This window comes from Anguilla anguilla, chromosome 11 (genome assembly GCF_013347855.1).
Source record: "Anguilla anguilla isolate fAngAng1 chromosome 11, fAngAng1.pri, whole genome shotgun sequence".
Lineage (NCBI taxonomy): Eukaryota > Metazoa > Chordata > Actinopteri > Anguilliformes > Anguillidae > Anguilla > Anguilla anguilla.
In genome coordinates, this window is record NC_049211.1 from 10025447 (window position 1) to 10048928 (window position 23482).

Sequence of the window (23482 nt, forward strand, 5' to 3'; positions counted from 1 at the left end):
ATTTATGCATCACTGTTTGCCTTTCAACTATTTACAAAATGAATTCATGTCAAAAATGTCCTTGGGTTTACTGCAGCAGTCATTGTCCTCCCCTCTAACAGCAAAGACCACAATCAAATACATGAGATGTCAAGTCTTGAGAGAAAGTTCCCTGAAATTTTATTTCCAAAGAAAGAAAAAAAAAAACAGGAATTTCTGCAGCATTGGGAAAAAATAGCTTTGAGACAAATTTATAAGATTCAGTGGACACTTGGTTTCTGCAGAGAAAAAATTATCAAGCCAAATTCACATTGGATTAAAAAATATCTGCCCATATAATATATAATAATAAATAAATAATTAAAGCCCTAATAACTCCACTTGATAAGGCACAGTCAGTGGTTTAAGAACTCACTATATCACTTAAGAGATAAACGGAAGCCTGTAAATCAGGGCTGCCCAACCCTGTTCCTAGTGAACAACCATGCTGCAAGTTTTCATTTCAACCCTAATTTGGCACACCTGATTCTACTAATTAGGAGCTCAACAAGATCTCTAGCTGTTAAACGAGGTGTGCTCTTTTGTGTTGGGGAGAAACCCTACAGGACGGTAGATCTCCAGGAACAGGGTTGGGCAGCCCCGCTGTAATCTAACTTTCACCCAAGTAACTGCCTATGTGAACACACTTCATTTCAAGTCCAACAAAGTTCAAAGGGTTTCAAGAGCATACCCACACTGGCAGTCGTCAGTATTGCTTGCATGGATACATACAGGAACAGAAAGGCATGAAGTAGGTCAGGAATAGGCAACCCTGATCCTGGCATGGCAGAGGAGCTCCTGGTTTTTGCTCAAACCTTTAACAACATAATTGGATTGCTTATGTTTTACGAATGCAAGCAAGCATGTGCTGGAGGTACTAAAGCTTTAACCATTCAGGCTGCTCATAATAATTCACTGATATCTTGGACTCAAGCTCAAATGAAACAAAATCCAAGAGCAGGGTTGCCGACCCCTGATGTAGGTAATGGGTGATGTGGGACTCTGAATGGTCACCATTTCCCCTCCAATATGTACACAGAAAGTGTATAAAAATCACAAACTACTCCATAAACTAACAATGCCCAAAATATAACACCACAGGCCAAACTGAGCCTCAGTGCTGTAAGATGTATACATTATGCGTTTTTGAATCACATTAACCCTGATTCCACCTGCAGTGAGAAGGTGTCACGCATGACATCACCACTGCGTGTTCAGTCAGATAAACCCAGCTGCACTCACACAAAGCCCCAAGTGATGGGAGAGCATCACGCGTCCCCAAACGATTCCCCTCACACCCGGATTACACAACCAATGGGTGAGCATTTTACAGCCCAGCAGAGCCAGTGCATCCTCACTTTGTTCTTCCTCATGTTAGCTGTTTTATATGTCATTCTATATGGCAACATGGCCACCTATGTTGGTCAGGGCCAATCAGATTTAGCTAAATTGTTTTTATTGTTTTGCCACTGTAAGTAACTACCAAAGCAAAATGAAAAACTAATCTAAAAGCAGACGCATGAAGAACTTGCATTCCCAAGAAAGGAGCACAATTCCAGCGAGTTGAAAAATTATTTTTGCGATTTTTAAAACAAGTATCTCTTAATTTCATCCAGTTTACCAAACCATTGGTCATCTAGCAGGATAATGGGTTACGTTATCATGCAAGCAAGGCATCTAACCCTGTTCTTTTTGACCAAGCAAGTAACTATTAGTAAACTTTGTCAAATCTATTAATTATAACACCTGTTGGGTAACTACACCAAACAACCATCAATTAAAATATGATTAGTTATGGTGAAAAACAAATGTTTCACTGCTATGTCATTATTTGCACAAAATATAATATTCTGAGGTCAAACAATTATATCTGACCAATATTCTCATGTCCCCATGTGTTATATTAAAATTTAAAGACATTTTTGAGGTGTGATAAATCAATGTTGAAACTGCTGATAGCTTCTTAAAATGTTTCAAATACACAAGAGCTCTCTGTGAGCCCCATTTCTGTGGCTGGTTTTGAAATTTTCCATCAGTTTAAGCATGTCAGTGTTTTATACCAAAAAAATAAATAGAACTCTAAAATTCAGTAAAATTTTTTGATCATCTTGTGAAAAAAATATCATGACAATTATTCAGTGCATTGCAAATCCCATCACATTTTCTGGATTATAAATATAAATTACATCCCCTCCAACAACACAAAATTTTAAAAACTATTATTTTTGTAACTAAGCGAGCTATAACCATAGTTTATATAACATTTAAACTTCTTTTAAAATTACTTAAAAATTACTCACATACATCTACCCCCACCCCACCCCATCAAAGAACACGCAATATGACAGAAGGGCAGCAAAAACAAACTTGTGTAGAATCCCTCCAATCAAGGACTTGATGTCATTGCTGTCCTCTAGGGACTGACTTCCTCATTTGCGGTCAGAACCTGGTGAGGTTAAAAGTAATGATTAAAACAGTCATTGGCTGAATCCATCAGTTCCTGCCTTGCAGAATGGACATTTACCGCTTGGTGCGACACGTCAGCAATCATTAAAGAGACGACAGTCTTACCGTAGGTTCTCGTTAATTTAATCAAAGTGAATCAATAAAAAAACACCATCCAAACAAGAGCAAAGCCACCATAAGTTATTATTAGTCTGAATTCACTGAAGTTAAGGTAGACACAGGTGATAAAAAAACCTCACTCCAAACAAGTATGCATATATCTTTGCAGCATCACCAATTCCATGCTTACTTCCTCATGAAATCACTGCAAGTAAGGGCGCAACCATTTCACATTACTGAACAAACTTTCACTCAGGATTAAAGCAATAGTTTGTACCATCTTGTGCTACCTGTGAGTTATTCCAGAACGACTAGAGACGAGGGAAAATCAGGGCCCAAGAGACCTTATAAAAAATACTGGTTTTGTGGAAACATTCTGATTTCATAACACAAAGTTATGCAATGACATAAACAAGAACACAATCAGGTTATGCGTTAAATTAAAGTCTTTGGAAATTAAATAAATAAGATGGTAAAAACTACTCCAGAGGCAAACACAGAGCAGGCCTGTCCTCAGGGCCAAAGCTACGAGCTGTTAAAAGATATATTATGTCTTGTAAAGACAAAAGAAAGCCACAGCACCAACGTGAGTTAGGAACTGCTTGAAGACACCAGTGGAAGCACTGTACGTTGAAGTCAAAATTTCCAAATGATATGAAATTGTACAAATCACAATAGATATTTTAAGGGGGCAATTCAATTTCACACAATAAATTTAGCCATATTCATGAATGTCTGAATATGAATTGAGGGCTGTATTAGCATTAATTTCATTTTCCTAAATTATTTTATCCAATTATCAACTTACTCTAAACAATTAAGTTTCATGTTAAGCCTTCTTAAATGATATGTATTATTTTAGTGCTATAATATCACTTTTTATTGCACAATTCATCCTACCTGGATGGGCAGTTTGCCAAAAATAACCAATTTAAACTAGTTTAAATTGTACTGTTTGCCAGAATTTGTTTAATATTTTTGTTTACTTCCAGATGGGTAACTTCACTTCGACTGAATTGCCCCATTTTGCAGTTTACATCTTAAAACGCCACTTGAATGCTTGCACTGGTGCTTTCAATTACATGACATTCTGCAATAAGAATGACCTTCTTAGAAAGTAGTTTTATGCAGGAAGAACTGTGTTAGGTCAATTCTTAAATTTGGGAAACACAGAGGAATTCTACATTAAATTATTTTTTTGTGCCACACATCTGTTACCGAATGGATTCAGCAATCAATTACGATTATTCATGGCATTCATTTGCTCACAGAAAGGAGGAAAGAGAAGGCAATTTCTGCACAGAACTGGTTCACTCCCAACACCAAAATCCTGCAAATTGATTTTCTGTCAAATTCCAGAATTTTCTAGACAGCCATTCTGAGGAGGGACAAAAAAAAAAAAAAAAAAAAGCAAAAGGACAGGACAAGGCCATGGCTGGAGAGGCGAAAGACAGAAGGAGAACGTTGCCACCACCAAGAACAAAGCGTCTATACCTTGCTTCTGAAGAGGGGCTTAGCGCCAGGTCCACAGTACTCATTGTAGATGAGTTTGAACAGAAAGAGGTGGAAGAGCGTGATTAGGGAGGCCACGCTGAACCAGAACAAGAAGGGCAAGCCCGGGTACTGCTTGGCCATGTGGTCCTCGTGGGCCAGGATGGCCTTGACGTGCAGCGTGTGCCGGAGGTCCTGCAGGTGCGTCAGGTCGGTGGAGATGTACAGCAGCGGAGTGATGGGCTGGGTCACCATCACGGGGAAGGTGTGTCCCTTCACCTCGGAGGTGAGCTCCACCGGCTCGTTCATGCACCCCGCCTCGCAGGCGTACAGCTTGACGGGCTTCTCCTGGGGCTTGACGGACACGTGGAGGAAGGGCTTGCCCTCGGCGTCCAGCAGGACCGCCAGGTTCATCAGGTCCTTGTTGTAGTGGATGCCGCGCAGCGAGTAGCTGTTGTGCAGGACGTCCGGGTCCGCCTGGAACTGCAGGTGGTTCTCGGTGAACTGCAGCCCGCCGAAGCTGAGCACCATGCCCTGCATGACGCCGTGGGCCCCGGCTGCCACCAGCACCTTGCAGCCCCTCTTCTGCAGCGTCAGGTTCCACAACGTCACCAGCTGCAGGATCTGGGCCACGCTGCTGACCCGGGCGGGCCACAGGTTCTCGGCGTGCATGGTGGCGTGGCCACTGAAGCAGTGGTCCGCGTAATTCAGGCTGGACTCCAGCCGCTCGTGCTCGTCCGCGCTTATCCTTCTGTCCAGCAGGGGCGCTGTGGACGTGGAGAGGATGTAATACAACGTGGTGTTCACTGTGTGGCTGGACGGCGTGTGGGAGTCTGTAATCTTTCTCATCTCAACCCCTGCAAAAGACAAGAGGAACAACGTTGAACACATAGACAGGCTATGACATAATGGAACACCACAGTCACTCAAGACTACACTTTTTTCCCAATCGTGTTCATATTTAATATGAAATATACATGAAACCAGTGAGTTGTATCCACCGTCTGCCAAGAGAAAGATGACATATCCTTCACAAATAAAATTTGGCTTTTGATAAATTATTGATCTCCAAATTACCTGAAATGAACAGATCCATCCAAGCCTGCAGGTGATCCTGCATGAGATCCTCTATATTGGCTCTTAGTAGATCCCCAATCTCCTTCTTGGCCACATCTCTCAGCTTGGTGAAGGTCTCCTCAAGTTTTGAAGACTCAATGGGTTCAGATATGTGGACCACTGACACCATGTTCTCCATGTATTCTGATTTTGCAGCTACCTGTAGCCGGCTGGGTATTTTTTTGGCGGCTACTACCACCAACACAATGTGGTTCTTTTCAGTCAGTACTCGGCCAGTGGATAGGATGAACTCCTTGTCATCCGTCTTCTCCAAGCTGGCCGAAAACTTGTTTCCAAAGGAGGGAGAGGGCGAAGTGACGTCGAAGGTGGCCGTCCTGTCGGAGGGATTGGTGACGTGAACCCGCTGAAGGTAGACGTTCGGCCGGCTGCGGTGCGCTATGAACTCCTCTCTCACAGTAACGCAGTCCCGGGAAGACTGGCTTGTTCCCGGTATGATACAGCGTACGGACAGAACGGAACCCTTCCGGTACCAGAGCACAGAAGCCTGTGCCTCAGAGCGCTTCCCTTGCATGTCCAGGGTAACGACAGGGGAATACTCTGTCAAATGAACCGGGGGTGACCCTGCCTGAGAAGAGGAACTCACCCAAAGTTTGTTGGAGTCAATGTCCACCAAGAAATGCCCATTACCGACCACGGCAGGGGCGACGACTTTGCTCTGGGGACTAAAGACAACCCCTTCTCCCCGATCAACAAGTGGCTTCCATCTCAGGGTTTCAGTCTGTAAACAAACGCCTGCTGCTCCTCCCGATTTCCCTGAGGCACTCAAAAACTTCAAAATTCCATCGGAGCTGAGATACCAATAAAAAATCAGGAACATAAGTAATACAATAAGAACCCTTCTAGCCCAGCTACTGGATAGCAAACCAGGTAGGCCCTTTAGTCTTTGCTGGAGCCACATTTTATCGTTTTTATATTGAAAAAAATCTATCATTTATGTCTTATAATCTTCCGGCAAAGTCCTATCACAGATCTGTTAGATAGTTATAAGGACTGTACACATTTTAATTAAGTTACACGGGTGCCCTGACTAACATAAGAAGTTAGCGAATAATGTGTAACTACGTAGTTGGACAGATAAGATGACCAGGTAGCTGGCTAGCAAGCTATCTTTCACGTCAATATTGTCGTCTCTCAGTTTAGCTAGTTAGTTACCCCGCTAATTATCTTCAGATTTAAATTACTTTTGTCGTCGGTCTTATACTATTGTCAGTTGTACGCAAGATCATCAATTATTTGTGCTTAAACAGCAGGAGCAAAAATGTATTTCCTCATCTGTGTAGCTAGCCAGCTAGTTAGAAAAGTCGACGCGCTTTGTTTTAACACAAAGTAAGCTAGCTAGCTGTCTCCCTAGCTAGCTCACAAAACAATAAAGCCAGGTTGTTTAATCTTATTTCACATTTTAGCAACGGAACACCTGTCCCAGCATGCATATGTTTCCCAATTTCACATTTTCGATTGTCTGTCAGTTCCTCTTCCTGGTAGTCGTTTGTTTTCGCTTCACCATTTTTTCGATCACAGCATTCGTCCTGACACTTCTGGTTTCAGTGCCGTAAACCAAGTAAAAAACATAATCCGGAAGTGTCGCGATTTTGTATCTCGTTCCATTTCACGACATTTTAGCTTTCGGCTTTTTCGAAGTCCAAACTTTTTTTTCTGCAAAATTTTTAGCTTGCCGCAGGCAAGTTATGTTCAAGCAGTTAGGTAATAACGGGCGCTAGCCAATTGCTTTAGCTATTGAGCAGGGGAGAAAATTGCAACAACTTAACGTTTTTCAGCCAAGTATTTAGTATTGGCTTATAAGGTATCAGTACTGACTGTCGTCTGACCCAGTGGCGTAATGTTGGTGTTTTTTGCATGACCTGCATGCCTCTGGAAAACTGAAACAGACGTTAATTTGTACAGTAATGTTACTACACACACGTCATATGTACTAATATATTAAGCGAAAGTTAATATGAAAGCGAATCTACCCAGAAATTAAGCGACTATCGTTCGTTTGTGTCACGCTTAGTTTAGTCGTTCAACTGCGCCACACATGCAGAGCGTCACGTAGCCAGTCGGGTTGGCTGGTTACCCAGACACTTTTTTCTTTTTCTTTTCTAACGTGGATGACAGATGTTAAGTGTTTAAGCAAATACCCAACTGTAGGCTATTACAATTGTAAAACGTGTAGGCATGTAAAAACACGTTTTCTGTCCACCAACAAAGAATGGTATGCTCTGAAGATGAATGTGGTCCTGCATATTAGTGTACATATTTTATAAATAGTCATTATTTTCAGCGCTTCAAAGACGAATAATTTGACGTTAAGTTTAAATGTCATAAACTAAATACATTATGTGCATTGCTGGTTCACCAGAATCGTGCTGTCCTTAATCAGTATGTTAATTAAATGTTTTTTTTTTTGTCGTTTTCCTATTAATCTTAACATGTTCGGGAAGATCTCTCCCACCAGAAGTTTCCCCAGATGTGTTTTGTGGCCGCAGCGCGCTGATTCGTGGGAACCCCAGATGATCTGATGATGTATAGAGGGTGGAGGGGCGGTCTGAGTGTTTAAGCTTGCAGTCTATCTTCTCTGTATGAAAAAGGGCGGACAAATAAATCAAAGCAAATACATTTTCGTATATAGCTTCTAGTACAGAGACTGAAACTGCGTTACCAGAGGTTGCTACAGTGCGCGAGGATGCTGAAAATGAGAGCTCGGGCTTTGGCACTTTTCTCTGGGATTTGGCTCGCCACTTTGTTGGTGGCGATAAACTGTGAGGCGGAGCGTCCGATACCCGAAGGTAAGAATTTCTCTTTTTGTGCTGTGATATGTGGTTTGCTATCTGTTTTTTTATGGGAAGATAGCTAAATGTGTCTCGACTAATATGACATGAAAAAGTGAACTGTTTTCATTTGTAACACTTATTGAATACCACGGTTATATCTTAGTACTCAATATTGGGAACGTTAGTCCTACTATTTAAGTCTGCGGGATTGTTGGCTAAACTTGCTAACGTTTAACTTTAGTCATACTCAAACTCATAGTCAATAGCTAGCTTGTAGCCGGTCAGCCAAAGCTTGTTTGTAAGACTAGCAAACTGCAAGCAAGCTACAAGATGGGCATATATATTGTGACAATGGGACGTTCTAAGGAAGCTACAGCTGCATAGCAACTAATGTAAAGAAATACTCCGTTCTAGAGATTTCCAGTCTTGGCTCTTGCTGACGTGGACGGGATGGGAAAATACAAGGCTTAGCTAGTGCATGTTTGCAGTTGTGCGTGTTCTTCAGTGCATTCTTCATTATCTATTGATTAACACAAAAACTAAAGAGATGACTATAGTCTACACTGTGGTTTGAGATAAACGGGTGCGGTATGTCACAAAAAAATCAAAACTTCTTTGCTTTATACTGCCTGCAGGGGAAGATTTTACTACAGGCGCAACATGCGATTCCAAGGGCTGCAGAATAAACCTGTCGCTTTCGGAAGTGATTTATTTATCCTGCATGTTGAAAACTGAATTTGACGAGGCGCTAGCGAAAAGAAATAGCTGGGATGTGATCCGATGTGTGAAATAAATGCTTAAACGCGAACCACGGTGGGCTCAGAATTTACGACGGTAATGTATATGAAAACCAAATTTGATGGCCGCTTCATCGAAATCATTAATTTTCTTGACTTAGTTTTTAGGAATCAGTCACGATGCTGTGGTTCCTAAGGCCTTTTCTGAGATACGTGTGTAAATATTGCTTGACCCTTTTGAAAAATACATATTGAACGTGTGCATTGTAATGTAGGCTATACAATGCCTGTAGCCTCGACATTCATAATATCTCGATGAAGAGTTACAATGACTGACATAAAACACTTCAGTTCTACCCTAATAAATATGAAATTGTAAAAACAATGAAGTTGTCCACCCTTGTTTGTTTTCGACTCTTAGTCTGTTGAAACATTATTCTTTTGAGTATTATGACATCTGTTCAAACATCTGTTTAAATTGTTTTCTATTTGTCAGGCAATCTTCTTGTTTTGACTGTGGCCACGAAAGAGACAGACGGCTTCAGGAGGTTTTTAAGATCGGCCCAGCATTTTAACTACACTATCAAGGTATGAGGAAAAAACATAAGAGAATGCATCCTTCAACTTTTAAATGTAGGTTTCAATGTGATGATTTCCTTAGAGAGACTTATCAAAGCTGCTTGTAGGAATATAATCTTCCCAGGGCAGTTCATTGTTAGAAGCACAGTGCTTTTCAGACATTAACTAGCTACAGTACTCTACAGTGAAACACACTTACTTCTGGGTTTTGAGGAAAAGAATCCACAATGCACAATGACTTTGACCTGATTTGTTTGAAAGAATTGAACTGTATGCTACATTGTCATTTTACTCAATAAGTATGGCCAATAATGACACTGCTGCGGAATGAAATTTTGAAATACAAATGAAGAGTTTCTTTCACTCATGTCATTTTGTGATTTGACAGCAACCACATCGCAATGTTACTCTGATTTAAACAAAAATAGTTTTTATTGGCCAATTTATTATACCGTAAAAAAATTATGTGGCATTAACAGATTGTACATTATATAAATAATTCATTTATTAACATAGGTGAAAATTATTATTTGAAATAAGGTACGAGTCCATCCAATAGTTTTTAATGACAGCATCCTGGTTATTTCTACATCCACCTGTGCTCATAGGCGGATTGCACCGTACCAACTAATGCTGGTAATGGAAGACCTTTTGTCTGTCACAGGAAATGTACGGATTTGACTGGTTAGTATTTGCTTTTGTAGGTGTTGGGAAGGGGTGAAAAATGGCGAGGTGGGGACTACATGTCGGCCCCCGGGGGTGGCCAAAAAGTGCGGCTGCTTAAATCTGCCCTGAAAGAGATTAAGGATGAGAAGAAGGTCATCCTGTTCATTGACAGGTACAGACAAAGTGGCATCTGTAACTGAGTATGTCGGAACACATCTCACGTTGAGCTCTTTTTATCGCTTGTTATGAACCTCAATTGAGGATTTCCCCTCAGAGGCATGCTATACGGAGAGCCTTACACAATGGCAGTATCAGCCCTGGGTCAAATACATAGGCCTATTTGTTTTGGATTCAGATTCTTTTCTACACTTTACTGATCTTATCTGGTGTATTGGAACCAATAAAATGCTCTCAAAAAGTGCAAACCCCGCTTCCTGGTCATATTGGCAAGCTCAATTACACCAGGCAAGATTAACAGAGCACATAAAAGTATTTGAATCCAAAACAAATACGTATTTGACCCAGGTCTGGCCAGTATCCATACCTTCCTATTTTCAGAGGGTTTATCGGTGTTAGTGGTGTGACGGTGTTTTTCTCCTGTTTATAGCTACGATGTGGTCTTCGCCTCACGGAGAGCCCTACACAATGCCAGTATCCATGCCTCCCTATTTTCAGAGGGTTTATCGGTGTTAGTGGTGTGACGGTGTTTTTCTCCTGTTTATAGCTACGATGTGGTCTTCGCCTCACGGAGAGCCCTACACAATGCCAGTATCCATGCCTCCCTATTTTCAGAGGGTTTATCGGTGTTAGTGGTGTGACGGTGTTTTTCTCCTGTTTATAGCTACGATGTGGTCTTCGCCTCGGGCCCAAAGGAGCTGCTGAAAAAGTTCAAGCAGGCTCGGCACAGGGTGGTCTTCTCCGCCGAGACCCTCATCTGGCCTGACCGGCACCTTGGGGACAAGCACCCGCACGTCAGGGAGGGGAAGAGGTTCCTGGGCTCAGGAGGTGCCTTTAAAGCGACGTCTGTAAACGTATCCCAACAGCCCCCGAAATATGAAATTCTCCTTCCTGTGATCTTTTCATCATGGCAGTGTCCGTACAGATATCGAACAAAACTTTCATCCTTCAAAATAAAAGGGTGGAACTCTGGCCTACACAACATCTAAATGGAGTCGTGTTTCATAGTGGACGTTGGCTTGCATTAAATGCTTCATTGCTGGAATGGAAATGTTATTAGCCAGACCTGGCACTGTTGCTCACATAAATCTGGTGGATGCACCTACGCTAGCTTTCTTTGTTAGTCGCTCTGGATAAGAGCATTTGGTAAATTAATGTAATGTAATGAGCAAGACGGCTGGAGGTAAAAGCCGTCTAGGTGTCGTCATATTCGGTCATACCCTAATTCGGCCATTTTGAAAATTTGAATTGTACTGTGTTCTCATAATTCAGTTCATGCAAGAGGACAGAAGCTCCTTTCAGGATGCTAGGCATGATTTAATTTGGCAGTGCCTTGGTTGTTCCAGACCAAGACTGTGAATTTAGGAAAGCCTCAGCATTAGTGAATATATATGTCTATGTTTTGAAACCTACCCTTGAGTTAAAAAGCCGCAGAAGCAAAAACAGGAACTCAGACTTGCATTCGAAAGTTATGAACTGCAGAGCTTTGACCCTTTAAAGAGCAGGGTTTTTCATAATTCTTAGTCAGTGTTCTAGAAGTCCATTAGTGTCAGTTACCAGCAGTGATTGCTGATTGTTCGGTGAACATCATTAAGAAAATTCTAATCACGTTTGCGATCTTACACATTAAAGGGTGATGCATGCTAGATCCTCATGCTTCTCTCCTCTCTTCTCTTAATACGGCTCCATGGCCATTTCTGTCCCTGCAGGATTCATTGGTTATGTGCCTAACCTCAAAGAGTTGGTTGCAGACTGGGCAGGAAAGGACAATGAGAGCGATCAACTTTTTTACACCAAGATGTATATCGATCCAGAAAAAAGGGTACAGAGTGTTTACTCTCATCCTTTTTTTTGTATTTCTAAATCATGGCTTATATGAAAAGTTTGGGTAATGATGTAATTCGGCTTCAGCTCAAAGATTTTGTTATATATTTAGTTTCACTTCTTTATTTGTTTATTTGGTGCTTATTCAGGGACTCATTATGGTTATTGGCTTTTATTGCGTATGTGGTAGACTTTCTGTACCTCTTTAGAAAATGTGTAAAACCTCTTTTTTGTCCTGTGTTGTCTTCCAGAAATCTATAAATATAACTTTGGACAGCAAGTGCAGATTGTTTCAGAATCTTCATGGAGCTATTGGTAAGGCTTTAATATTTTGTTCAAGTTTCATATTTAACAAGGAACTATTGCAAACGACACACTGTTCATCTAAGTTTATCATATTTATATTTTCATGTGCATGTTTGCTGGATTTATTCTTGAAAACCAATGTCTAAAAGTTATTATCCCTACTATAAAGAGGAGTGACATATTCACTGATATATTGGTAAAATGTGTGAAAATGGGCCGCATATAAATTATAACTACCCCAGATAATGAGACATCAGCCATCAAAGCTGGCACAAGCTTTAAAAAAATCTGCAACCTTGTGCTTTGAACAGTTTCTGCTTAGTAGAGATTCTGCTGGCTTCCCAGCATGAGCTCCGATTAAAAAAAAAAAAAAAAAAAAAAAAAAAAAAAAAAAAAATAGAAGGGAAACGGAAGGATCTTTTTATATTTATTTCTCTTTTTATGGCGTATTAGCTTTCAGAGCCTTTGAGGTTTTGGAGGAGAGCGGTGGGTAATGAGCTCTATCGCGCGGATCCGAGCCCTTCTTTCCGCCGCTCTGGCGGGTTGGGGGGTGGGGGGGGGGGGGGGGGGGTGGTCTTCCTGGAGGGACGCCAGATCCTTCTGAGCGGGAGCTTCTCGGCCAGACTGGCTGCACATGGGTGTGGAATTTCTGAGTGCGCTGCGAGATGTGACTGTGCGCACGTAGGCCAACTCGCGCCGCGGTAGCTAGCGGCCCGCTAGCCGCCGTGACTGCGCTAGCATCTTGCGCGCGTAAAGAGGAGCCAGCTGCTTCATTAGGCCTCCTATAAATCTGGAGCCTGCTGAGATCACAGGAACGTTACACCTCTGCTTTGCAGCCGTCTCATTGTTTCCCTGCTCTCATTTGGTGTCCCAGCAGGAAAAAATAACAGCGCTTTCTGCACCTCTATGTGCTGAAGCTCGCGTGACTTAGGCACGTGTTACTAAGCTTGATTGGGCTTTTAAAATGCCAGTTTTGAGTTTCTCCTGCAAAAGCATTTTAAAATGCTTATGTTCCTCTTTTAATGTTTGTTTAGAAAAATAAGGTTTAAAATAAATGTGAAATGATAATTTATTTTCTGCAAGAACTATTTTAGATTTTCTGTTAGTAGTGAACATAAAACCAAAAGCACAATATTAAGTATTGTAGATTTAGTCTCCACAAAGCTTGTGGATATTATGAAATGGCACTGTTCACACTGAGTTGTTTTAAAGCAGGTAACTAACTAAGCAAGTGACAGTTTAACTTCTGCAGTTTTAATGGCCAACCCTCAGTGGAGACTTTGTGCAGATACCAGTGTGTGTCACTATTTGACCCAGAAATATTGAAGTTTAGGAGAGTTGGGAAATCACTGACGTTTCTTGTGTGTGGCTTGTGTTGATGTTCAGATGAGGTGGTTCTGAAGTTTGAGGACGGAAGGGTGCGGGCTAGAAATGTGATGTACGATACTCTCCCAGTAATGATTCATGGAAATGGACCTACCAAGGTGAGAAGACACTGTTAGGTAATGAAGACTAAGGGATATGCATTATATTATCATGCACGTTTGCCAATCAAAATGATGAAATGTACCAGAAAGCAATGCCATTTAAAATGTACTTAAGTTAAAATATCTACTACTTGAAATCTCTCATTTTCTTGCGAAATATCCTAGAAATGTTTTCAACAACATAATACTTTTTGAAATTATTTTAGATCCTTGAAATGCTTATATTAATCAAAATCAGTCTTATTTGTTTACATGCATATAATCAACATTATAAGTCTGTGTTCATGTGTCTTTTTCTGTAGTTATCCCTGGGATCCATTTACACTTTATTTTGTTGATGGGATTATTTCTCCCATTTCTCATTCAAGTTAGATTGGCGGTGGGTTTTTACTTTTTTCATGTGTAATTATACTAATAGTATAAATTTGTCTGTGTTTTTCAGCTCCAGATAAACTACCTCGGCAATTACATCCCAACGGCGTGGACATTTGAAACGGGCTGCACTGTGTGTGATACTGACCTGAGGCCCCTCTCTGGGCTAACGGTGGGCTGCAAATTATGCATGAACATGAACTTGGGCTGTTCATATTATATCAGGGGAGGCTGTTTCTTAAAATGGGATTCTCCCAAAGTGCATGTCTTTCAACTGCACGGGCCATGCTTTCTTTTTCCATTTTTAACATAACCCATGTTTTTTATTTATTTATTGATAGCCCTTTTTTGTTCTTTACTTGCTGTACCCTGGTTATAATTACAGGCTTATCCTCAGAATGATTCTGCAGCTCAGTCCTGCTGCAGCTATGGCTGAGCTCTGTTTATCTTCCTTAGGAGAGCGAGTACCCCGTGGTCCTCATAGGGATCTTTATCCAGCAGCCTACCCCTTTTGTTGCTGTGTTCTTTGAGCGCCTTCTGAACCTGAAATACCCCAAGGACAGACTAAAACTGTTCATTTACAATCAGGTGAGTGACACTTTCACTGGAGTACAGGACATACACTTGCTGTATTGTGCAGACCAGGTTGAATGTAAATGAGTAACTTGTTTAAGAAAGCCTGAGAATGCGGTTTGGCTCAGGTTTAAATTAATAAGAGGAAATACAGTGCCATCTAATGTTCAAATAGCAGCATTACATCTATCTTCAGAGTCAAAACTAGGGTTTTGTGGACCTTTGGGGTCTTTAGACGGAGTTATAGTTGTCTGCTGTACTGCATTGATTAAGTATTGTATTTACACAACTTGGAAATATTGTTAATTTGAAATATTTGACTTTCTTTAAAGATGGTGCTTGAATTAGGGGCTGAAAACTCTTTTATTATAATTCTACATAAGTGAATTGAAACATTTTATGTTTAACGTATGTTGCTCGCTATCTGACATGAGTTTATATTTTTGCTCTCCTCCTTTATCTCTCATAGGAACCACACCACAAGAAACATATCAGTTCTTTCCTAGAGGATCATGGGACGGAGTACCAGGCTGTGAAAGTGATTGGTCCAGAGGAGGAGATGGATAGCACTACATCACGCAATCTTGGCTTGTGAGTTCACTCATTAATTCCACTGGCAAAAGTGTAATGAAATCATAAACGCTCAGGTTTTTGGTCATACAGTAAATAGGGGTCATGAGTTTTTGGCTGGACCGCAACAGCGGGGCCAGCCCTACAAACGCGAATGTCTGTGACTGAGTGACTGAGTGATGAAGTTACACCATTGGTCGGCCGAGTTATGAAGTTACACCATTGGTCGGCCGAATCACGTGTGTTAGGTCCAGCCATATACTAGGTTTTGATCTGGTCTTGTTCCTGAGAGAGCTAACCTACATTTCAGCCCTTATCCTGTAGGTGTCATTGTAATAGCTGTTAACAGTACGTAAGTTTTCTTTTGGCTCATGAAAATGCACCACATAGTGAGCACTAGTTCCAATGATCATCTGAGTGCCGTATTAGGAATGAAATGCCATGTATATGAGTGGGTGTGTGCAGCTCCATCTGCTGACAATACGCTGAACTGCAACATGCACCATTTGTGGCAGCTGAGTGACTAATTGAGGTAAACTTCGGTAATTTGGTGGATTACACATTAAAAAATCAGGTAGAAACTTATGGTCCATATAACGTGATGTCCAAATACTTTCATTTAAGTTAATGGAGGCAAACACATTTTTCACTGAACACAGTGGAAATGCTTTCTTTACATTTTTTCTAATATGGTTCATTTTTTAATGTAAGGTTAGACATGAAAGTTGAAAATAACAACAATTTATTGTTCACTGTCTACAGATGTGAATCATGCCAATGAAAGTGTACGCCGTCATTGCTGCATTTAAACTGTGCCGTTTGGAGTGCGATTGTGAGCAGTTGTCAGTGGCGTCCCTCTGTTTGTGTGCCCCCCGCAGAGATGTTTGCCGCCAGGACAGCGACTGCGAGTACTTCTTCAGCGTGGATGCGGAAGTGGTCCTTAAGAACGCCGACACCCTCAAAATTCTCATCGAGCAGAACCGGTGAGTGTGGAGACGCCCGGGTTTCCCCGCGGGGTACCTCTGTGTCAGGTGGTACGTGTGCAAACGCAGGAGGAGCCGGGGATGCTTCTGATTATTAAATACCGTCTCGCCTGCAGACCCGTCATCGCTCCTATGGTGGGGCGCACGGGCAAGCTGTGGTCAAATTTCTGGGGCGCGCTCAGTGCGGACGGGTACTACGCCAGGTCCGAGGACTACGTGGACATCGTGCAGAGGCGCAGGGTGTGAGTGTGCTTTCCTTTGAACTGCTTCTGGCTTTCAGAAGACCCGGAATTCCTACCCTGAATCCTTTTGAAGCTCGAATCCCACAGTCGCTCTTTCACAGCTTAAAAATGGCTGCTGTCTGCTATTGTTTAGCAGTGACGTATTATCGATAGCAGTGTGTGCTGGGAATGATTTGTGAGTACTCTAAACTGTCTAATGCCTGTAAACAAAATTCTGTTTTGATGAATATGAATGCTCCCAGTCGGTGCTCTTGCGCTAACTGCATTGTCTGGCTACATTTGTCAGCATTATACCCCTCTAAATCATTTGAGAGCATTAGATCAAGATCCAAGCCATGATCCTGTTCTCTGGTGCTTCGTTCTTTATAAGTTGAGATTGTAAAATATGTTTAGTATATTTAATTTTTTTCATTTGATATTGCTTTGAAAATCCAGTGTGGCATAGCCAGGGTGTCAGTCTGTGCCTCTGTTTCTCGCAGTGGCGTCTGGAACGTCCCCTACATATCCAACGTGTACCTGGTGAAGGGCAGCGTCTTGAAGACTGAACTCTCCGCTAACAACCTCTTTCAGTCTGACACCTTGGACTCTGACATGACCTTCTGCCACAAAGTCAGAACCCAGGTCGGTGCTCCCTGGTGGGTGGTGTGTGTGTGTGTGTGTGTGTTGGGGGTGGGTGGGTGCAGACGTCCATGGACCACAGGAAATTTTATTTATTTATTTATTTATTTATTTATTTATTTATTTATTTATTTATTTATTTATTTATTTATTTATTTATTAATTATTTTATTTTTATTTTTTTACAGGAAATTATGGTTTATACGTCAGGAAGAATGTGTAAACCTGTTATTCTAAATGTGCTCATATTTAGACATCTGAAATAATGATGTAGTTTATGTTTTAATTAGGCCTTTATCTGTCTATCTATCTGTTTATAATGTTTACCTCACATTTAAAGGGTGTTGTGCTGACTCTCTCCTTACATTCTTGCAGGGCGTCTTTATGTTCGTTACCAACAGGCATGAATTTGGACGCGCACTTTCCACTGAAAACTATCTGACCACACACCTGCACAATGACCTCTGGCAAATCTTTGAGAACCCTGTGGTGAGAAATGTGGAAGCAGTGTTGGGGTGGGAGGTGGGGGTGGGGGAGGCAGAGTAGAACCAAGATAAATAAAAAGTTATCAAGATCATAGACTCATTATGACTTTGGAACTAATGCCCTATAGCAGCAGATCTGCTTTATCAGAACAGATGGTACATTTCACTGAAGGGATGTAATGTGTTGAAAGTTAGAATAATGAACTGTTATTATTTCTGTCTGGAACCATTTCCACTGGAGTATACAAGTCGAAAACACTCCGCTACCTGAAGATCTGGTTGCATGTACAGCCTCTGGAAATAACATTGCTACTTCTTTGGAGCTATGAAGTGTATTTTTGTTGCTTTAGCCACAAAACCCCAAAGCCAACATTTTGTCTAAGGCCAATTGAAAATAGACTAAAAATATATCAAAAAGATCCAGAAACTGCACTGCTACCATTAAGTTTTTATCTTGTGGTGGACGATATGGTATAATGTCAAAATTATATTGCTGCTGTGTTTATTCCATTTTTCTGTGGCTAATAATGTGATTTGTGAAATGAGGGTTTAAGTACATACAGAGTTGTGCAATCAGTTATTTTTTCTCCACAGGACTGGGAAGAGCGATACATTCATCCAAATTACAGCCGAATAATGAAAGACAACTTAATAGAAAATGTGAGTAGCCTCGTCAAGTCATTTTTTCTAAGGAGTAATCCTTGTGACTGGAAAATCATTCTCAGAGAATTCAGTTTTCCATAATCCATGCATGTATTTTCATAAATTATAATTTGTACAGCAAAATTCAATCCTTCACTCAGCAAATAATGTGCTGTGTACTCATGTGTGAACTTCGTCTTCGACAGCCATGCCCTGATGTTTACTGGTTTCCCATTTTCTCGGACGTTGCCTGTGACCACATTGTTGAAGAGATGGAGCACTTCGGCCAGTGGTCAAAAGGGGGAAATTCGGTATGGTATTTATTTTGTTCAGAAAACATCAAAGCAAAGATGTCCTGACCGTTGTGCATTCCCTTGTACTGAGCCAATCCCTTGCTGTTCCTGGTATGGCTTACCGCAGGACACACGGATCCAGGGAGGGTATGAAAACGTGCCCACCATTGACATCCACATGAATCAGGTTGGCTATGAGAAGGAGTGGCATAAGTTCTTGCTGGAGTACATTGCACCCATCACAGAGAAAATGTTCCCTGGATATTACACCAAGGTAAGTTTAACTCGCTGAAGTAAACCGTTTAAATTGATTTCATTTATTTAGCCTTTTCTTACACCAAGGAGGAAACCGTTCTCGTGGATAGTCAAATGAACTTTCTGAAAATCAGAAACATGAGCCCGGATCGATCAGGGAAGAGCAGATAAGGTGAGAGGGGAAGCAGAGATATCTGCAAAGCAACCTAAACCATAGAATCAACATGTGGAGGCAGGCCGAGGATCCAGACAAACTGTAACAGGCACCAGCGGCTGCCCTGGGATTTATTTATTTGGCTCTGTACACCACAATTTTAGATAAATAAAAATCAGACTATTAACACATTTTGGTTTCACCATGTAGACATTACAGCACATTTTATACATAGTACCCCCATTTCAGGATGGCCAGGTTATAGTTTGCGAAGAAGTACCTAAAAGAGCCTGCAGAGTTTTGGAAAAAGTTCTTGTGGATAAATTAGACCAAGATTCACTTGTATCAGAGTGATGTCACAGACAATGTGTGGAGGCCAAAGAGTCCCAAGATCCAAAGCATCCCCCCTCAACTGTGAAACATGGTGGTTAGGTGTTATGGTTTGGGCATGTATGGCTGCCACAGGTACAGGCTTCAGCAGAATTAATTCTGAAATGTACAGAAGCATCTTATCTGCTCAAGTTCAAGCAAATGCCTCCAAGCTCATTGGACAGTGCTTCATCCTACAGCAAGACAATGCTCCCAAACATGCTGCTAAAGCAACAAAGGAGTTTTTTAAAACCAAAAACGGGAAAATTCTTGATTGGCCAAGTCATTCACTTGATCTGTATCCAATTGAACATGTGTTTCTTAATGGAAAATATAGGGCAAGTAGCCCCTGAAACAAGCAGGAGCTTAAGATGGCTGTACTTTAGGCCTGACAGAGCACCACCAGAGATGATACTCAGCACCTGGTGATCACAGACTTCAAGCAGTCATTGCATGCAAAGGATATGTGACAATGTGCTGAACATAACTACTTCCATTTAAATAATATTATTATATTATTATTAGCATTAATATGTTATAGTATGTGTGATTTCCTTTCATCTATTATTTCTTATTAAAGCACTAAAAGTTTTCCTTGTACATATGCATACTTGAGTCAACAGAAAGCATAAATACTCGACAGTGGAATGGTAACTGCATAGATGTAAGATTGTATTAACATATGAAATTCTTCATCATAAACATCTGGAAGTATGGTACAATACACTTTCACACAATACATAAAAAATGAAAGGTATGTGTATTTACAGGAACATATACAATTAATAAAGAAAGGTAAAATATTGCAACTACAAAACTACTGATTTTGTTCTGTATTTGTACAATTCAATTCTCATTTGCTTGAAGTGACACTCAGAGTTTGACCAATGGAGTATTGGGGTTCCTCAGTCTGTTCCAAAATATTCTGTGTGCTGTTGACGTTCGTTTCCTCTTCCATCAAACAGTGTACCTCTTATCTCAACTTCGTGGTGAGGTACAAACCTGACGAGCAGCCCCTGCTCACCCCTCATCACGACGCATCTACATTCACTATTAACGTAGCTCTCAACAGCAAAGGTGTTGACTACCAGGTAAACGGGCCCGCCGTCTCCCTGGACACCGTAGCTAGGCAGCCGAGAAGGGACAGTGCGAGATGCAGGCATGCGCGTCTATCCGTTTCCCTCTCCTCCTCTGTGAATGCCGGTGCGTTGTGCGGTGGGTCTCTGCTCTGGAGCTCTTCAGCAGGGAATGCAGCATGACTCTTCTGGCACACTGTTATTGTCTCTCTTTGCAGGCTCAGTTTGACTTGGCGTTTGTAGTTAGGTATAAGCCCGATGAACAGCCGTTTCTAAGGCCTCATCATGACGCGTCCACATTTACTATAAATATTGCACTCAACCAAGTGGGGATTGATTACCAGGTGAGTGTGTGCCTTGTGGCTGTGCTGTTGACTTTGTTGACTTTGCTGTGTGTACTGCTAATTGATTGGTAGCCGTGTGTGCTGCTTGATGTGTTTCTTAGCCCGCCCCCCTTGTAGATAATGGAAATAATGGTTATTTCTGAGGTTTTCAGCTTCATTATGGATACTGAGTGTTGATACTGAGAGTCATGTTATCGTTGACGTGTACATATAATGAGGCTATCTGACCTCTTGGTTGTTTCTTCTGCTTGTTTTTAAGGAAGGTTTTTGGTTTCATGGCAATGGACATGTCAGTTTGTAGCAAAAGGATCCTTATAAAGGTGTTTCATGGGCCATGAGATTATGTTCCATTACTTTTAGGCATGAATGAGTTCTGTTCATGGCTTTCTCTTATTTGGATCTGGACATATTGCATCTTTTCTGTGTTGCATGTCTTCCTAACAGTCCTGTAGGTAGCAAATCAGGTTCTTTAAACCTGTCTAACATAATTATGACCTGATGATGTCAGCCTGCATCCAGGTGTGACCAGTGTCACAAATGCATGTAGATGCACAGTAGCTGTGGAAAATGCATGCTGGTCACACTGTACTTCTGGTGTTGATGTAGTCCTATGGTGTCTGAATCCAGTCCTGGAGCGCAACAGTTTCTTCTAGTTTTCAGTGTTTCAGCACCAGTGATTCATTTAAGTGGTGGATTTGCTAAAGAGTCCACACACCTTGATCTCATGGCCTTAGCTAGTGGCTGACAGAAAGGAAGCCACAAATACCTACAACCCTCCAGGACTGATCTAATCAGCTGCTGAACCACACACAGTTTAAAACTGTACTCTGAATGCTATCTTTAGTATTATTTACTGTCTAAGTGGATTGCCAATTGTGATTGAGTTTTATTAAGAAACAAGAAACTTAAGATCAGAACGGGCTTATTTAATGTGAGAATTAGAGGCGTGGTGTTTATTATTTGCCTGTGTATCGGACCCAGGTTGTGTGTGGTATGTAACTGACTTATTTTTCTCCATTGCTTCCTCTCTGAAGGGTGGGGGGTGCCGGTTTCTCCGGTATAACTGCTCAGTTGAGGCTCCACGCAAAGGGTGGACCATCATGCATCCCGGGCGTCTCACCCACTACCACGAGGGGCTCCCCACAACCGGGGGCGTCCGCTACATTGCAGTGTCCTTCGTGGACCCCTGAAACACACGCGTGACTTTTAAATTCTTTTTTCCCCTTATTTTAACCACGTTGGCTTTTGGTAGAGATGCAGAACGAACTCGGGCCATAGTTCTACTTTAAACCAGAAATGTCCAGCCAAAAGACTTGAAAGGGATGGGAGGGGAGGGTGGGTTTAGCAGGGGTCTGGGAAATCAGTTGTGTTGAAATTGGGCAGTTGCCATGTTTTGATGAAAAAAGTGCCTTTAGTCAATCAGTGAATTTAATTTTTAAGAAATGTTTGTCTCTTCAGATACATTGGCAGCGTTGTACTTGGAGCGGTGTATGTTCGCTGTCAGTTGTATGAACACTCCAAATTCAAATATTTTGGAACGGTGCTGTTGAGTATACTATGCACTATGATACTATGCAATTCTCATGTGTGCAAGGATAAGTAGTGCTCATGATATTTATTAATTTTAAACGATGAAATCGTATGTGAGTCACAAAGAACAAAGATTGAATATGGAATTTGGGAATGTACATGAGTTTTTAAATTTTACTTTTTTTTAATGGTGAAAATGAGATGCGTTCCTTTCAGGGCGGTGCATCTTTTGTGCTAACCGTGATTGATGATAATGACCTCCAAAATTCCCATTGTTTTAAATGTTCAATGTTTCATTCTATTTTTTAAAATACTGTAATTTCGGGGGGGGGGGGGGGGGGGGGGGGAACTGTCATGCCCACTCACTTTATGCAGCTATGGAATGCTTCATTCCGTTATCAGTTATAACCAAAGGATAGCTTGTTGCTGGTTTTTATTCTTGTTACTGTTTTGGCCAAATGTGAATTAAAACCAAAAGAAAACAGAATTTGAGTGCTATTTTGTTCTCCCTTGTGTGTTTTACATGCACTGCTACATATAATCCAAGCTAGGAGGCCATATGGCACAGTCTGTAGGGCAGCCATCCACCAATCCACTATATGAGACTTGCTGTGCTGCTGATTCCCAGCTGGAGCAGTTTCTGTGCCGTGATCCCATCTCATAATTTGTGGGAAGTTATAAACTGGAAAAATATGGAAGTGACAATCAGGGAGAAGCATTTGTCTACCCAGGTCATTGTGATAACCTTTAAAACCTGTTTTTAGTTCATATGGTCCCTTCTGTCCTTCCCTGATTAGTTGGTTGTCACTGGGTAACAAGTTACAACAATGCAGGAAGACATGAGCAGTGCTTGTTTAGTTTCTGTAAAACATATTGATGAAAGTTTAATTATAGCCTGCAATGATAATGGTAATAATTTGGTAGGCATATAGATTTTAGGAATATGTTCTTATGGATTATCGTGCGTGTGACCATTTGACATAAATAACAAGTGCTGAATCTGCTTGCTTTAACAGTTAATGCCCATATTTAATGTTCAACACCAGACTCCTCGCACATTCAGTGTTTTATCATTCAATTTGATAATTATCAGATAAATTAACAATTCACTGATAGGCAGAGCAGTCTGGTGTATCAACCTGTGGTATAAGAGTGTAGGCTGACAAATCACAATCAGATTCAGATAAAGAGGTTAGTAATAACATCAAGACAAAATGC

General features: G+C 41.2%; 2 protein-coding genes across 7 annotated transcripts; one reads left to right on the forward strand and one right to left on the reverse strand.

The window, feature by feature from the left end:
• Positions 1-129: 129 nt before the first annotated feature.
• On the reverse strand, positions 130-6751 carry kiaa2013 (KIAA2013 ortholog). The gene is made up of 3 exons (XM_035381888.1): positions 5152-6751; positions 4078-4931; positions 130-2464 (listed from the first exon to the last, which is right to left on the reverse strand). Exons 1-3 carry the CDS (start codon positions 6140-6142, stop codon positions 2432-2434), a joined length of 1878 nt encoding a protein of 625 aa, XP_035237779.1. The 5' UTR covers positions 6143-6751; the 3' UTR covers positions 130-2431.
• Positions 5952-22751, forward strand: plod1a (procollagen-lysine, 2-oxoglutarate 5-dioxygenase 1a). Of its 6 annotated transcripts, none has more exons than XM_035381887.1 (20): positions 6804-7012; positions 7653-7997; positions 9216-9307; positions 10003-10136; positions 10806-10969; positions 11851-11963; positions 12217-12280; positions 13658-13755; positions 14201-14302; positions 14587-14718; positions 15173-15294; positions 16152-16256; positions 16373-16498; positions 16978-17119; positions 17492-17605; positions 18196-18261; positions 18450-18554; positions 18664-18810; positions 20280-20405; positions 21769-22751. In XM_035381887.1, the coding sequence occupies exons 2-20, from the start codon at positions 7895-7897 to the stop codon at positions 21922-21924; spliced, it is 2211 nt and encodes a 736-aa protein (XP_035237778.1). In that variant the 5' UTR covers positions 6804-7012; positions 7653-7894; the 3' UTR covers positions 21925-22751. The 6 variants fall into 6 exon arrangements, with proteins under 6 accessions (XP_035237776.1, XP_035237778.1, XP_035237777.1 ...); XM_035381886.1 differs by lacking the exon at positions 20280-20405 and adding an exon at positions 20609-20734; XM_035381885.1 differs by lacking the exons at positions 6804-7012; positions 21769-22751 and adding an exon at positions 5952-6078 and having other exon boundaries at positions 20280-20748.
• The last annotated feature ends 731 nt before the right edge of the window (positions 22752-23482 follow it).

What these genes read in the sequence shown, in the direction of transcription:
- plod1a (XM_035381885.1), top strand. Translation starts at nt 7,895, where the DNA reads ATGCTGAAAATGAGAGCTCGGGCTTTGGCACTTTTCTCTGGGATTTGG. An exon ending in GTCATCCTGTTCATTGACAG is followed by an intron (nt 10,137 to 10,805) that starts GTACAGACAAAG and finishes TCCTGTTTATAG; the next exon opens with CTACGATGTGGTCTTCGCCT. An exon ending in AAGACAACTTAATAGAAAAT is followed by an intron (nt 18,262 to 18,449) that starts GTGAGTAGCCTC and finishes CGTCTTCGACAG; the next exon opens with CCATGCCCTGATGTTTACTG.
- kiaa2013 (XM_035381888.1), bottom strand. Translation starts at nt 6,142, where the DNA reads ATGATAGATTTTTTTCAATATAAAAACGATAAAATGTGGCTCCAGCAA. An exon ending in GATGGATCTGTTCATTTCAG is followed by an intron (nt 4,932 to 5,151) that starts GTAATTTGGAGA and finishes TGTCTTTTGCAG; the next exon opens with GGGTTGAGATGAGAAAGATT. An exon ending in AGCCCCTCTTCAGAAGCAAG is followed by an intron (nt 2,465 to 4,077) that starts GTATAGACGCTT and finishes TAACCTCACCAG; the next exon opens with GTTCTGACCGCAAATGAGGA.